This window comes from Falco rusticolus, chromosome 4, assembly GCF_015220075.1.
Source record: "Falco rusticolus isolate bFalRus1 chromosome 4, bFalRus1.pri, whole genome shotgun sequence".
Lineage (NCBI taxonomy): Eukaryota > Metazoa > Chordata > Aves > Falconiformes > Falconidae > Falco > Falco rusticolus.
Window position 1 is genome coordinate 23652051 of NC_051190.1, and position 17280 is coordinate 23669330.

At 48.1% G+C, this 17280-nt stretch overlaps 1 protein-coding gene across 4 annotated transcripts in view; it reads right to left on the reverse strand.

The window, feature by feature from the left end:
• SRGAP3 (SLIT-ROBO Rho GTPase activating protein 3) overlaps positions 1-17280 on the reverse strand; it is a 127724-nt gene that overhangs the window by 44118 nt on the left and 66326 nt on the right. For all 4 annotated transcript variants that reach the window (XM_037385173.1, XM_037385172.1, XM_037385175.1 and 1 more), the window contains exons 3-4: positions 16318-16480; positions 4560-4622 (exon numbers count right to left, since the gene is read on the reverse strand). In XM_037385173.1, coding sequence (XP_037241070.1) covers positions 4560-4622; positions 16318-16480 — 226 coding nt within the window. The remainder of the gene's footprint in view (positions 1-4559; positions 4623-16317; positions 16481-17280) is intronic.

A 17280-nucleotide genomic window follows, 5' to 3' on the forward strand; every position in this document is an offset into this window, starting at 1 on the left:
AGTCATCAGCAGGAACCAGGAGTGTTTAACTTGGATGAGGTTAAGCTGAAACATATGATGTCTCCTCTTGCCAAGCACAAGCGTCAGCTGCAAATGAGCTCCAAATGCCGCATCGAAGCATCAACCCAAATGTGCCATCGCTGGGAGTTACAATTTTAAGCAACTGCTTGTGCCTTGTTTCTGAGCTTCTTTATTTAAAAATCCTGCAAATTCTAACATAGATCCAAGACACATATTTCAAACTGCAGTTTCTGCAGTGAATGCCACAGGACACACACAGAACAGTTAGTTTCTGGGGTTTTCCTAAGAAGAAAGACTAGAGGGCTTCAATGAGTACTCCTCATCTTTGCTGTCTCCATCTTTCTGGGGGAAACGTGAAAAAGAAGTGTCCTGCGCTTCAGTGCAGTCAGGCAGCAATGAGAGAGGTTTCTCCAGCACCCAGAAAGCCTCTAACACAACGCAGCAGCAAACCCCAACAATTAAACAGTGGTCCAAACTGCTTTATTTTTGTGAAATCTAAACGTTATGAGACAGTTACCTAACCAGAAAGACTTCAGCACAACTCATCGGTACTCTCTGTCCACCCACAGCTACACCGCTCTGCCGCCAGCCTGGGGACACGTTGCCATCACCCCTTTTCCCACTGACCCCAGTGGGTCCCGCAGCTGCAAGGGGGGGGGGGGGGGGGGGGACACACGACACCTCAGCAGCCAGAGTGCAGGGCAGGGTGCTGCAAGGGGGGTACCCAGCCCCACTGCGATCTGGTACCTTTCTTTGCACAGGCTCTTACTGACTTATTTGCTAATGACTGGAGAAACCTTCCTTAACAAAGGTCCTTTCTCCTCCTCTGTATTTTGTCCCTGCTTGAACCTGAAAAGGTAACACAGGAACCAGGTTTAAAAGTCCTCTGAAAGTCTCTTTAACAAAGCACAAAGGACCTAATTTCCATTAAAGTATCTTCCCCAAACTCCAGCATACATGTTGCTGAAACGTGCTTTAAACAGCTCACTGTGCTGACCACGTTCCTCACCAGCTGCCATGCCACACAGCTCTTGGAAATTCAGGGGATATTTTCTGTTTGGTTTAGTATCTGCCTTAATTTAATTTTGAATGGGAACTACCTGCACCGCACCATCAGCCCTTTGATCCGTGCCTTCTTGGTGCTTGCAATTGAGTCACACTGTCCCTGTCTTACGCTACTGTGTCATACGGAAAAACTGCCACAGCTGCATCCCTGGGATCTTTTCTGCAAATAAGTTAATTAGTTGCAATAGATGAAGAAAAATACATCCCAACGCTCATTAGTTATTTAACAACACAAGTTGTGTCTTCCAATATTAATAACACGTTCTGGGTAAAGGCCATTACCAAAATACCAGCTGTAAATGGCAGTGTTTGCTGTCTTCAGCTAGAAGTGCTTTATATTTCTAAGCAGCCCATCATTAAGGTTCTGATCCACCAGAGAAACCAGACCAAAACTGGGTGACCCACATTAAGCACAGGCTCAGGCCCTCCTGAAGTCAAGGAGACCAAAATACAAGCCCAGCACACAGGGTGAAGCAGAGATGAGCACGGCCATAGGTGAAAGCCTGCTGAAGACCCCAGCCCCCTCCTCCCTGGATGCAGCCTATGGCTTAGCCTAAGGGACAACCACAGCGCCAGGTCTGAGAAAGGGACAAATCCATCGACCGACATGGGCTCACCTCCACCTCCCGGGTCTTCCAAGGGAGCGTGAAAGCAAACATGCCCTTTTCAGAGGACTTCTACAGAGTGACACAGAGCAACGTATCAACGCGTTTCTACCACGGGATAGTCAGTGACTTCTAGAGCTGGTACTGACAGAAAACACCCGCCATGGAGGGACAGCCTCCCCCTGCAGCGCTCCCCACGGAAAGGGAGAGCTGCCTCCAGCCACTGCTACACAGGGAATGATTATTGCCATTATGTTTAACCTGGGCAATGCATCTGTAGATACTATTCTAATCAATACAATTAATTTCACAGTTATTAATCCTCTTCCATAATACCTCGTGACAAACAATGGCACCAGTTCAAATCACAGCACTTCTATGGACTCCATCGTGCTGCCGTCAGCTACAGCCGTGTCCCTGCATTACGGCAAACAGCCCACACACCAAACCGCGCGCTGTCAGTGCCACACACGTACGAAATAGAAAGCGCTACCAGAATGGTGCTCTGGCTTTCCTACCCTAATTGTGGCCTGACTTCTTCAGACAGGGATGCATACAATACAGAAAGGGACCAGTGAGCAAAGCAACAGAGAACCTCCGACTTTACGGACTCCAACCTGCTAGCTGTCTGCTGGAGTCTGCACGAAGGAATCAAAGCATGAAGCTGGTTTTATTTCACAGCTAAATTTTTCCTGTGCAAAACTGTTCACAAGCAACTCCTATTTCAGAATGAAATTCATCTACTTCCTTTTTAATTAAAATCAGCATGGTTTGGGGGTTTAGTTCTTTCCACACAGAAAGTTCACAGGGTGACTTGCATCAGAACTTCAACAAGGCTGAATTAAAATCAATCTAGTTATTTTGGCTTAAGTTTCAGATGGTGGGTGCCCGAGAAGCCTGTAAAAATTATATTGTTTCCACACAGTGCACAGAATTCCCCTCTTGAAAAGCTTAAAAAACAGCCTAGCCTAGCCAGGGCACATGTACGATGGATACAGGGCTTGGCCATAGGCAAAATAAACAGCTTCCTTGCGCTGACAGCAGACAAATGACGTTTTACAAGGCACAGCTTGGTGTCCCTTGGGCCAGGGGTCCCTATTCCGTATCTGATTCTGTCAACAGCCACAGCTACTGAATGTGCTACTCCTTGGATACCCAACACGTCGCAATGAAGGCCCGAAGATGTCCCAGAACGCCACCAGCATGCTGGACCAACCTGCATGCCAAGCACGCAATTAAGCCTGTTCTACCTGATGTCTCAAGGACAAAACTACTGACTAGAGAGGATCTGGCTTGCACTGAACAGATTTAAGGTGATCTTGTTTGCCCAACCGGACCTGCTTTTTCTTCATGTTTCATCATCATGCCTGAAAAGCGTTGCCTCTTCCCTGCTCCTTCCCAGCCGGATGATGTTATCAGTTTGTTATCTTGGCAGCAAGGTCAGTTCAAAGAAAACACATTTCCAGTCTGTCTTGCCATTGAGATACATTGTGCTCAGTGTGGGGGAGCAAAGCTGTGAATGGGGGGAAAGCTCAGCTCCAGTGAAATTCTGCCACAGTCTCTATGCTCTTCCTTGGCCAACTGCATGTGCTTCAGACCTCAAGATGATCTATCCACATCCCTCAGGTGATGCTCCTGTCCCGTGTTTGGGTTCTGGGTAGACCGGCCCACAGGTATTAAGGTCAGCCCAGCCCTTGTTAGCCTTTCCTTGTTTTGCATCTGTCATGCTGCTGTTGTAATTAATCTTAATTAGCCACCACCACTAACACAGCTTGTAACATTCAACCATCAACAGCACACTCCCAAATCTCACACAGGCTTTTTAATCCAATCTGGCTGTCCACCCACACTGCAGGTCTCACAAAAAATGAATCCTTCAACAACCAATGCAGAAACAAACCTGTTAAGAGAAAATTTATGGCAGAAATTTCAAATAGTATCATTCATGCTCTGTTGTTTAGGCCTATTTTTCAAAAAGATGGAATAAAATAATTGTTTAGGAATAAACTTACTGCAGTGTTATTTATGTACCAGTAACAGATGCAACCAAAGAAAGCAAATACATCGCCTCAATTTTCCAACATAAGACTGACTTTATATTGCTTTGTTGATACTAAACTTCAAATAAAATACCAAAAAACAAATCCAATTGCTACAGGGCAAAAGACAAGCAACACAAAGACTTTTACTGCCCAACTATGAAAACCTGCTTGAAGAGCAACTTCTGAATAGCAGTGTAGGATTTCACCTGGAGGCACAGAGACAGCTCGGCAACCAAAGTGCTCCTTGGAGCAGGGAGATGAAGCTGGTAACACACAAGCTAAAAGTTTTATGTGTTCCTCAGCAGCGGGTCATGTTCAGCCATCATCCACAGGCCACCAGCCTCAGAGAAGCGGGTCAGGTTTCAGCCACAAATTAGCTGCCAACACGGAGCACAGCTGCCGGGCCATTAGTGCCTGGCAGAAAGCACCAGCCAGGAGAAAGCTGAAAGGGGCCTAAAGGCAACACAGCATAGGAGCCTAGCAGGTGAGAGCATTACTGCCACCAGGCATCACCCTGGATCATGCCCAAAACAACTCCATTGATGCTGCAGTGAAGCTGCCGAGAGGGCACGGTGTGGCCGCAGCAGCCCCTCACAGCAGGGCCGCTGGGAGATCTTCCTCTGCTGCCATCAACACCTGTGACGAGTGAAAGGTTCCTCACAAACGCAAGAGGAACGAACAGGCTGCACCACGGGATGGCAGGATGGAGAGCAAGCCTCCGCAAGTCACTGCCACGTTGAATGGGCATTTTGTTGTAACAAATGATGTTGCTTGCGCTCCCCTTGCTGCACAGGCTAGGCATGGGTAGGATCAGCTCATTACTCACCGTGTAAAGCTCGTTGGTGACTTTCAGGAGTTCTTCATGCATCTGTAAGCCAATCTCTTTACTCTGGAAGACAAAAAGAAGAGTTGAGACTCCATTACACTCACAACGTGCAGTTTGAAAGGAAAAACTATTTTGGAGGGAAGAGTAAAACTGTATGACTTCCAAATACTCCTTGCTTGGAACACCCCCAGTGCACCGTGGCTCCAGAGGACCTCACACCACTCAAAGGGCTTCAAACTCCAGAAATAGGCAGGAGGCATGGAAAGAGGGAATGGGATCCCTACAAATGCCCGGTTCAATCTCAGGAAGAAGAAACAAGGTGACAGGTTTTCTCCCCCTGACTAGCTGATCAAAGGTACGCTGAAGGCGCCCTGTGCTGCCAGAGTACTAGTACAGGACACCATGGTGCCAGGAAAAGGGACAAAGGCTGGGGACACTGGCAAGCTGGTAGGACAGGGAAGCAGTGAACTGTTCTCTTCTTTTCTTAAACCGAGTGGCCAACCTCATCCTGGCCAAGCCAGAAGTACTTGTCCCCAGCACGTCCACCCCGTCCCCAAGCGGACCCTGTTAATCCCAGCAGAGCCTTTCACACCCATCCTGCAGACAGCAAAACCACAGCAATCTCTCACAGACCTGTGAGGCTTTTCTTTCCTCCCTTCAGCTGACAATGGAGGGGGTGGACCTTGGCAGCACAACCAGCTTCTGGTAATGCCCCTCTCAAATACCTTCTGCCCCTCAGAGATGTGACCTCTCCTGGCTCCCCTACTGAAGGCGAGACTTGCCATTCTTCGCTCTGCAGTGCAGTTAACAAAACCACGTACTTTTTAATTCTGGGTATTATTTTAGAAAACAAAACGGCCCCGCAGCATGAGAAATGCCCCAGGGGCCTTATGTGCACCACTTCAGAAATCCTGTCTAAGATCCTTCCTGCTCCAGGAGCTGAAAAGACATCATCAACAGGGCTGCCAATCCACATCTGGGCTCCGTTTTTTCCATTTCTAAACATTAAAACCAAAATACAGATGACTGCCTCTTCCAATCTGCCTGTGACAATGAAGTTTAAAAGTAAACTGGTATTTTGATTTCCTTTAATTTTCTACAAATCCTTAACAAAATAAAATGCGTGATTATAAACATGAACACATTCAGTACAGTAAATCCTCATGCTATTTCAGAATTGCTGCATTTTTGTTTGAGGTCGATGTTTGTCCATGGATCACCCAACCTGGGTTTCAGAGACCATGATGAAGAATATCACGCAATTTATTTACCCTGCAAACAGACAGGGATTAATCTAGAATTACAGACAATATTGCTTTGCCTTTCCACTGGCAGGATTTACCTCCAGCCCGTAGCCAACTCACTGTGTGGACCTGACATGTAACGCCCGCCCCCCCATTCTGGGGACTTGTTTCACATTAAGCCTGGCAGAGTGCACAGAAGCTGGGCCCGCTCCATAGCTGGTAGCGTTTTACAGCTTGACTGCCTATTTTTCAACAAAACCTGCATTACTGGATGTGGGTGAGCGGCCGCTGCATTCTCCACACTGAGCTGGCTGTGCTAGTGCTACATTAGCTACCCTAACTCACATTATACAATAAACACCTGTGAGTACACAAATCGCTTAGATTTGCATTCTCCAGGCATACAGTATCACCTGTCCGTCTGCCTCGATTTAACAGATTCATTAAAGACACCCGCTGCTGGACTTGCAACTTCCAATCAACTTTCATACTTCAGAGCAAAGATTACCAGGGCTTCCCAGCCCCAGCCCTTCACCTTTTAGGTTTACCCTGACCATGACCCACGCTCCCCAATTTGTCTTCAGTAGCTCCTTTTAACTATTCCCACGTGAGTGGACCAAAGTACCTCTCAAAATGGACATTTTATTACGAAACAGCAACACCATCGTTATATAATAAAGTTTCCGATTTCACCACCGCAACAGCCAAAGTTCAGCGAGCTTAGGGGAAAGCTCACCGCGAGTGTGAAAACTCATGGCATCTTCCTCCCTCCACCCCCCTGTCTGCTGAAATCCTGTCACCAGTTTGTTTGCAGCTTCCCTGCCAGGCAGGATGAAGCGGATCCAGTTGCCTACCTCCCACAGCATGAACGCGGCATTTCACGGGAGAGCTGCAGCTCGGCGAGCCACTGAACGTTTCAGCTTGGCTGCAGATCAAGTCGCTCCCACTCAGAAATCCAGTGGTTGGATGCTACCGTAGATATGCATGCACTGCTTTCCTGCCTCCCTTGTAATTACACGCCAAATCTGTCTGTGGAACTTTCTTGGCTAGGAAACAGTTATTATAGCTTGAAGATGTGTTTAAGTATAGACACCCCCTCAAAAAAAAAAAAAAAAAAAACCAAACAAAAAAACCCACACACACCAAAAACAAACCACCAAACCAAAAAAACCTGAGCAGCTTCTTTCAGATTTCCTCAAATAACTCCATGAATTTGTGCACACAGTCAGGGAAAACATCCTGTCAGCTTCTTGGCTGGATGGCTGAAGAAGCCCACGACACAGAGAGGTCTTCTAATTAAAGCTAGCTGGACAACCTACATAGATGAAAAGTTTTCATCTTCAGAAGCACAACTGATGCACACTGCTCCCATTCCACCATGCATGAGGTGCCAAGGAGATGCTGAGTACCAGAAGGTGCTAAGTACCCCCCACCACCTGGGAACCTCTGCTGGAAACCCCGGTCCTCCTCCCCACCCTGCCAACACAGGCAGTTGTCAGCTGGTCTCGCAAACCTCACTGTGGCTTGCTAACAAGCCAGAAAGCTATTAAAAGCATGTATCCCTCCAGAACGCGAGTTATTAAAGTCAGGGTCTGCAAGCGGGGGTCTCGGAGCCCAGATGTCCCCAGCCGGCAGGAGCTCAGAGCCGTGCATAACCCCTCCAGGGTGACCCTGCTGCCACACACAGCCCGGGTGCCGCACCGAGCCCCCCGGCCGAGGGAGGACAGGCTTGTGGGGCAGCCATGGCCCAGACCCAGCTGCAGCTCTCGCCTCTGCTCCAGGGTTCCTGTGCAGCAGGGGGGAAGCCCACAAAGCCGTTAATTTTCAAACCTAATTTTAGACTCCTAAATAGAGCAACAAAAAAATGGCTCAGTGGTCAGCAGCATTCCCCTGAGTTACACTGACACAGCAGGACCACAGGTGGATAAGACATTTAAAGACCCATTTGCTTTACAGACACCCTAAACCAAACACCCTGCATCCTGCTGGTGGAGACCAAAATGGTCTCCAGCACCGTCAAGTCCCCCAGCATCCATCCAAGAGGGCAGTGTCCAACCTCGTGATGCTGGCGCCTCTTTTGAACGCAGGCAGGTGAGAAGCTGAAGGACTCGCCTCTTCTCCGCGTTTGCTGCCTCCCCTTTTTTTAACAGGGAAATTACATTTGTGTGCTTACAGGAGACAATGCCAAAATGTCATCCGAGTTCCTTGGTACCATCCGCAAAACCCAAGCTCCAATTTAGCTGCTTGTTTTACGCCTCCCAGTCCTACTAAAAAACACAGTTGCTTGCTGGGATTGCAACAGCTTCAGCCTAGTAGGTTTATGAGAATTCCTGCCTCTGCAAAGTAAGCGGAAGAAGCAACACAGACTACTGGCAACAAAGAATGCTTATTTTAAAGACAAAACTCCCTTCTGGACACCACTTCTTCATTAAATCTCCATCCAGGATACTGCAGTATGGGGCATAATTAAATTCACTGTCATGGAACGTAATTAAATCTCACACTAGGCAATAATGCAGCACAGTTATTTCGGACATAGCAATGCTCTGTCTCAAACATGTAATTTCCTGTATTCCATACTTTGAAGAAGCAGCAAACTTCTTTCCTTCTGCCACAGCAGGGGAGGTAAAAGGGGAGAAACCTGCTCGGCCCAGGGGGGCCAGCGGTGTGTCCCTCGCCCAGGTTGTGCCTCTGCCAGGAGGACGTGCTGCAAGATTTCATGGTGACAGAGACTCAGTCTGACAACAGATCAAGCCAGATCTCTGCAGTGACGTATCTTAGCATCTCCATTTATTCCCTGCCTATTAGCAACATTAACACACTTGCCTTGATCACCTCCTCCTGCGCCAGGAATGCAACTCACGCTGGAAGCTCCAGGGAAATTTGCACAATTGAGTTTTCTTCCTCTACTCATTAGCAAGGCTCACCAGCCTGCCAGAGCAGGCAGGGAGGCTGGCTGTTCATTTCAGCTGCACAGGCTAAGCTGCACACCCTGGATGGTTGGGTAGAGGACGCTGGTCCCCTGCGCTGCCCACGGAGCTCCCCAACCTACCTGCAGGTCTCCACCGCAGCACCTCTTCGCAGAAGCTCTGCAATACCCTTAAACATCTGCACAGCTCTGCAGTACTTGGTGACAGGGCACCATTCCTCAACTCAAGCAAGCAGCATTCCATCTCCGGGTCCTACATTTCCCCGGAAAGCTTCTGCTGGGAAAGAGGAGACAATACCACAGAGGCCACATGCTCCCTGCATCTCACATTTCCGACCCAAGCTCAGCCTACCACATCTACCTCAATGTCAGTGTCAAGGCCTGACAGCGAGTAGGGGGAATCAAAAAATCTCTCCCTTGTAGGTCTCTTCTCCCAGGTAACAAGCAGTAGGACAGGAGGAAACGACCTCAAGTTGTGCCAGGAGAGATTTAGATTGGATATCAGGAAAAATTTATTTATTGAAAGGGTGGTCAAGCACTGGAAGAGGCTGCCCAGGGAGGTGGTGGGGTCACCATCCCTGAAGGTGTTTAAAAAACACGTAGATGCGGTACTTAGGGACGTGGGTTAGTGGTGGACTTGGCCGTGCTGGTTAATGGTTGGACCTGATGTCTTTTCCAGCCTAACTGATTCTGTGATTCTAAATCGCAGCCCACCTCCAGAGCCAGTCCCAGTGGGAGCCATGCTGAAGAATCAGGAAGAGCTGGAGAGTCAAACCCGATTTCTACTCCTGAGCTCCTGCAGCTCCGTACTCCCACTCAAACCACCACCTTTCAAGTCGTGTGTGACACCATGGCAGACTGCGAGGAGGAGCTGCAGGCTGAGCCACCACCAAAACCAAGCCACCCAGAGCCGCTCGGAACAGCACCCTGCTCCTGGGCTCTTCAAAGCAGGCTGCGCTCAGAAAGCTTCCCCTGGCTTGGCCTGCCGCTCCCGGCGCCTGTGGATGCTTTTCTGATGAAAAACATCTTGGGCATCAACTGTGCGACCCAGCATGCCAAGGCAAACAGAAGGAGAAGAGAAATAACAAAGGTTGTCCCAGCACCGACTGGCCGCAGCCTGGCATCTGCCATGTCCTGCCTGCAGCGGAGCTACCCGTGCGCGCTGCGAGGAACCAGGAGAGCTGAAACTCGCCCAGCCAAGGCAGGCAGTAGCACAGACCAGAGGGCATTTCAGACACACCCATCTCCCCATATGAGTCCAGACAACCAACGCAAATACACGGCAGAAATCTGAAGGAGAAGCAGCAGCAACCCATCTCTCATGTCTTGTACCAAGAGGTTCAGAGCAGGTGACACGAGGACTTCTTGGCCCATTTTTAACCATGCTGGCCACGTACCCCAAAGGTGCCCATGACCACCTCTCTAGCAACACCATGGCAAAGATTCATGTTTCTCTCTCAGCCTGGATACACAGCTCCTGGCTTCCAGATGACATTGTGCCTGACTCAAAAATCTCTCTGCAGAAATTTATTACCCTGCTCTGGAGAACAGCAGTTTCTGTGCAGCAAGAAGCTGTACCCACTGGAGAACAATGGCCCTCTGTCACCATAACTATAACCAGCCAGTGCAACAAGTAAATGGTATCATTATTGGGTCTTTTTATAAAAATGCTGGGACACATTTAATATCCCCACGGGCTTCTCCTTCACTGTAACAGCCATCAGCAACACAGCCCCCAGCTTTGGTATCGCTAATGAAAGGTGTTGGTCTTGGGTCTCCAGGCTCCAGCAAACTCTCACTTATGAAAATTGCCATATATATATCGTGGCTTCAGATTAGAGGGTCACAAAGCAAGGCCAGGGAAGGACAGAAAAGGAATGGGAAAAAAAGAAAACACATCACTGGATGGGAACAACTGCCCATTTTGTAACAAAAGAATTATCAAAGTCCAAATCCGGACTTGGCTTACATTTTGTGAGTGGTTCCTGCCTTCACAAATACGAATTACAAGCATCAATCCATGTTCTGCCCTGAGACCACCTTCGGATGAATCCCACAGTTCAGCGCATATTTTCTGCAGCTATTCAAGAAGGAGACAAGTTTCCACAGTTATAATTGGGATTCCTTTGGACACAATTCAAAAATACCTGAAAGGCCAACAAAGGGGCTGTGGATTGCTGAACTGACATCCATCACCATGCTTAAACACAAGCGATGCCAAGACCGCCTATAGACTCTCCTGCAGACAGGCAGGTTTCTTCTTGTCAGAGTCCTCAGGAGTCTCTGCTCCTAAATCTGCACTACCCGTGACAGTCCTGGGGGACATGGCACTGTCACAGAGCAAAGCAACTCCCCACCAGCTCCTATCCCTAGAAGATGCCTTCTGTGCCCCAAGGGGCCAGGTTGTGCCAGCCAGACTCCTCGCATCACCCGCAGTGCTGGTCTTGCAGTACTGCACCCTTACACCACAAATCCACTGCTGCTGCCTGACCCCAGCCCAGCGCACCTCATGCAGTATCAACACAAGTGTCATAACACAGAGGTGCTCTGTCCCTCGATGCCACCAAGCACAGAGGCAGTGTGTATGTGTTGGGAGGGAAGGAGCGGAAAGAAAAACAACAGGATTTGAGATGCAAGCGTGCCATGGATTTGCAGGGGATTAACGGTGTTTTCTGCTCTGTTCCCATCAATTCCTAACTTGACTTATTTTTTGACTGCTAGTGAGCGCTAAGATGGCATGCTTGGAGCCTGGTATTTTAACCCTACCATGCCATCCCAAATTTAGTACACCCAAGTTGGAAAGTTGCTTTTCCTTACGCGCATCACTTAACATTTGCCTATATATGATCATATACACGACTTTATTACCAAATTACTAACACCCATAGTCACAAAAATATGCTTACATACTCAATATGCACATAACTGTATGTGCGTATTAAAGGCACTGTTGCATATATTTTACAGAAACACATGCTTCTTATTTAAAAGTTGTTGCTTCTGTATTTAATTCCTCTATCTGCCAATTTCAGGAATTCAATCCCCATCTCTTCTTTTGTATTTTCATTACAAGCTTTACCCATTTCCTTTCTTGGATTTGCTGGGGTTTTTCAAACTATGACTTAGGGCCTACAGTTTCATTTTTAAAAATTTTCAATACTGATTTTTTTCAGCTTATTCTAGTTATCTGTTCTCCTGGGATTCCAGGCTATTTCTGCATCTCAGGACCACTTTACTAACAACTTCTCCTCCCTCAACAAACATGCATACCTTTGACCAATAATGTTTCACAGCTAACATGCTATTCCCCTAAATACATCAAGTTTCTCCTTTTTGAGTCTGCTGAGCCGAACGATTGGCTCAGACACTGGATGTATGTTACCCGCAATGCCTATGGACAACCAAAGTGGGTCCACCAAGTTCAGCGATGCGCATTGATCTTATCAACATAACACCTGGCTGGCTTGATAAAGTCTCTTTGGTTCTGTGTTAAAATCTTCAGAGTGGAGTTTAAAATCTTGGCTGCAGGAAGTATCCGATTTCCACCCCACCAAACCTCACCAAAAGCCCAAACACTATCATCACCGTCCCAAGGAGCCAGCCCTTGCCAAGTCCCCTGCCGACTTCTGCACCTTGCAGTTCAGCTGGACTCCCCGAGGGCTGCAGCCTGCTCTTCCCCATCACACAACCATTGGGGATATTAAAAAGAAATGGACCATGAGAGGAGGGGTTGCAATCTCCTCCTTCTCACTTTCAAAGGTAACAAAATGCCACCAATTAAGCCAAAAAGAAGCAATCCACTAGCAGAAGATGGCAAACTCCCCGACCCAAGCGTCACCAGCCTTATAGCTGAGCCACAAGCCACAGCTCCCGCCGCAGGAGAGATACAAGCCCCTCTGTGGCGGAGAGGGCACGGCTTCCCTGGGAGCAGTGCACCAGCCTCGGGCACCACTGCAGTTCAGAGCAGCAGCCACAAAGCTGTCCTGTCACCAAACGCAGCCACAGCAGGGACCCCAGCCCACCACAACAGATTTGCCAATGATTCAAGAAATGTAACCTCACTTCTCCTCTACCTCTGAGATTCAGCTTGCACCTCCCATAAGCCCTGCTGCTGAGGGCCCGTGCAAGCCATCCCTGCCCTCAGCTGAGCCAAGGTCAGATGTGGAGCTGGCTCTGTTAAATGTCTTCAACTCAGACACTAAGGCCCAATCCCCACCAGCCGCAGCCGTAGGTGTGCCTGAGCGATGCACAGCCAAACCCCAGGGACCATGCGCTGCTGGTCAGCAGGAGGGCAAAACACTTTGGTGGAGATGCACAAAACACAACGCCCCAATTTACCGATGAACGATCCCCACTGCTGCCAAGCACATCCAGGGAAGCAGAGGGGAGAAGCAGCTCAGCACCCAGTCTGTCTCGACAGATTACCACCGCACTCGCTTCTTAGTTATGCGCATCCTCATACCCCAGATATTTTGTCCCTGCTTCTTCGCTGAGATTGTTTACATTTACATGATGAAACACAAAACCTTGCAGTTCCTCCCTGTACCCACAGCACGTCACAACCCATTAATAAATTCTAGATTGAAGGAATTAAAAGTGACATCTCTGGAAAAAAAAAAAAGTTACCCTAATTTACCATCAAAGAGCAATCTACAACAAAACCAAACAGCTGAAGCACAACTGCAGATGTCTTTAACCCTTCTGGAGCCTGTTTATTTGCTGAATGGTCCTGTAGAGTACAGTCTCCCCAGGAGCAGAGATTCAAGCATTTTACTCATCATACCCAAAACCAGATCAGCTAAAATAGTGGAAGATCCCTCCTCTGAGCAGTCTTGTGCCAGCTGCAAGGCTGGCCTGGGTGTCCTAAAGCCTTTTACCAGGATGCTCACGTTCCCACACGTGTGCCTCGGGCTTCTCGCCAAACACTGCTGCCAAGCGGGAGGCACAGCCCCAGACCTCTTTTGGGCACAGGGTGCAATAGGTTAACAAAAACAAACAACCTGAATATCCTCAGATGAGACAGCCTCCCTATCCACATTAAGGGCGAATGATGACATAAGATAAGCTTTTCCTATGATCTATCTGAGCATTATTTTCTGGGACAGTGAGTTCTGCTACAATTTAAACCTCAAGGGACAAATGCGAGTGAAATCACAGATCGCAACCCTATTGTTGTAAAGCCCCCTTTGATTAAAAGCAGGTGCTGGCTTCTGCAGGCTGCAGATGGAGTCAGGGCTACTTCACCTCTCCTGGAAGAAGACAGGGGAGGGAGAAACAAGGAGCAAGAATTTCTGTAAGTGTTGTGCCTTAAAAGTTGAAATTTAAATTCAAAAAAGAGGAGGAAGGGAGAGGGGGAGGGACTGAGGAAAAGCAAACACAAAGAAATAATTCTGCTGAATGATTAAATACTTTATCATCTTGTCCTGGCCAAGGATTGACCTGCTACAAAAAAAAAACAAAAACCACAAACCACCAAAAAACCCTGAACACTTCAAACACTCTGTTTATGTCCTTGTTTGAGCACTGACTGGATTTGTCATCATATGGTTCAAAGTGAGACATACCATTTTGCAGACCTAGGAATGCTAACCAGAAGGACAGTCTTAATATAAATCTCAAAAGAGGGTTCAGAGTAAAATGCAAATGGGAGGGAGATTTTGAGACAGACTTACAAGTGAACTGACACATCCCAACATTGTCCAATTTCTGGAGGCCAGAAGGACAGGAAAAGGGATGATGTCCCACATCAGATCAGCAAATATAATCCTGACCTTGCAGTTTAATTTCTAGTTCAGATCTATAAACTAGAGGAAAATAGCCATAAAAATATCACATCAAATTTACTCTCCAGCTGGGCTAAAATTTCAAGATAACCACTGCTTGGAGAGCCCTTCTCCTGTTTGGAGAGGCAGCCATCCCAGTGGGCTCACCCACTCACTCACTGCTGTTCTCCAGCCACCCCTGTTGAAAACAAGCAAAACGTAGGAGCCATACAGCCAGGCGAAAGGTCCACGGTATCCCTGAGGGCAGCCATTAGCAAATGCCCAGAGGTGGAAGAAAAGGGTCAGCGATGCCACTGAGCACACCCATGCTGTGACGCTGTGTCCCCTGCGGAGCCGGGCTTCACATCTGTCCAGCTGCACAAGGACTCAGGTTACACACCTGGCTTTCAAAAGCATGGTACGAGGCAACAAACAGGTAGCATTACCCATAATATTACAAATGTAATATAATATAGATAGTATTAAGGATGTCTTTCCTTTGTACCGTCTCTTCCTGCCCAGTGCCTGCTGACCACCCATGGCTTACATTAGCAGGCACAACGAGGTCCTTACTCCCACTCAATACCTACAAACTGCTGTGACCCTTCCTGCTCGTACCACATTACACACTCCCCCTTCATTTTCAACTGCAGAGTCCTGGTCCACCTGGACACAAGATTCCTGCAAGTCTTTGACATTTTTTTTTAATTTGGTTATCATAAATCACTAGCAGACTTCGTCATCTTACTATTTATCCTTTTTCCAAATAATTTACTTGGAACTCTATTGAAATTCTCCTTTCTTTTGTTCCCTTCCTTTTCACCAGTCATTAATCCAGACAACAAGCACTCCTTATTCTTCAGCAGCTTCTTTTCTTCAAGAATTTCAGCAAGGGACCTTTTCCAAAGCCTACAAGACACCAAAGGTACTGTGCCAACTTACACACATGATCACTGCTCCTGGAAATACCTCCACTAGATTTCTGAGGCGTGACTCTTCAGAAAGCCATGCTGACTCCTCTCTTGTATCTGCCTACATGCCTGTCATTCTGGTCTCTACTACAGTTTCAACCAGCAAGTCTGTTTTTTAAGTCAAACTGCTGATCTGTTCTCTGAAACCCTCCAGGAGTCTTTAAAAAAAGTCATCACATTTTCCACCTTTCATTTCTCTGGCACTGACGCCAGTTTAAGCACCAGGTCACACTCACTGCTACTCACTTGACAGTTTTATATCTCTGTTTCTTTAATATTCTTGGATAAATATTATCTGGAAAGACTTAAGTGATAGTCCCTTGTACAGATTTGCTCTGCAACATCTAATGACAATTCAGTTGGATAAGGTTCCTCAGGCTGGCAACGCCACCACCCGCCACAAGAAAATCTCTAGTCTAAGCTTTTCCATAACACGTACCAAGATAAAGCAGCCAGCTGGCCTTTGGCTGTTACCTCAGAGCATTTTTGCACCTCACTCACCTATTCCCCTTCACATCCTGCAGCACACTGCTTTCTCATGATTTTGGAGAAGTTTTTGTTCACTTTGTGTCTTTAGCAAGTTGGAGAATTTTACTTGGCCTGCCTTACCACGGTTTTACATTGTCACTGTCCAGAGTTCAAACACCTCTCGAGTTTTCACACTGTGATGTTTACTTTGTAGAAAGTCCTGCTACTTTTCTCTGCATTTTAACAGCGATGGTTTTTTTGTACCTCTCTACTGACTTTTGGGAGGGCACAGTTGTGTAGAAGTCCACAATGAGCTCCTATTTTAGACTAAAATGCAAGGATGGATCCTCACTGAGCAGAACTCACCATAACTGCTTTGGTTACCTTTTTAAAGAGCCTGATGACATCCTCACTGATTTGTGACAGCCGAACGATGACGTTGTTCATGAAGATGTCATTCAGGGTAGCGTGATCTCTACTCTCTCGCCGCGTCTGTGTCAGAACCAGGTACCAGCAGTTCACAGGGGAAAGTAGATGCTGATCTTTCCTAGGGAATTGGGGGGAACAAGAAACAAAAAAAATCAAAAAGGTCAAGTGAACAAGTCAGAAAGGGATGTAATTTTCAAACAAACACTATCAGTCTATTAGCATTGCCTTCCTCCACTGCATAGACCTGCTAGAGTCCATCGTGCCCCCGAAGTGTGAGCTCCTCTTGGCTGCCTCCCCTCCCCAGCAACCGCTGCAGCATCCAGCCAAGCACCTGGTGGCCCCTCAGCATGGCTGTCGGAGCCAGCCCACCCCTCCAGCACACAGCCGTTGAGCACTACAGCCTCTCCTGCCAGACTGCTCTGACAGCGCTGGCCCCATCCACCTGCGATGATGACACCCGGCCACAGCATCTCCTGCTGCTGCCGCCCTTTGCCTCCCTGTGCCCAGGCCACAGCCGCCCAGGGCAGCGGTGCAGCTCTGCAGCCGAGCCAACCAGCACACCACAGACTCTCCAGCCACTCAGAGCCACATCCTTTTTGTGGATACCACAGGGTCACTGGTGCAGGTCCTGCTGCTGGCCCACAGCTGCTGCTCTGACCCAGCAGACAGCCTGTGCTCAGACACACGGCTACTTGCCCGCCAGCCGACCACAGCAGGACCTCCTCTTTCATGCAGGAAAGGTGCTTCGGCATCTCTGCCAACACAGAAGCTCCCAGTCTAAATATTATGCACGAGGGTTTGTCCTTACTTACCAGCCTCCCAGAGCTGCCGGTGGCAGGACAGAGGCTTTCTGTGCAGATGCATGCTCTGACGCTGACCCTGGGCACAGCCCTGTGCTTCACAGGTATACATGGACCT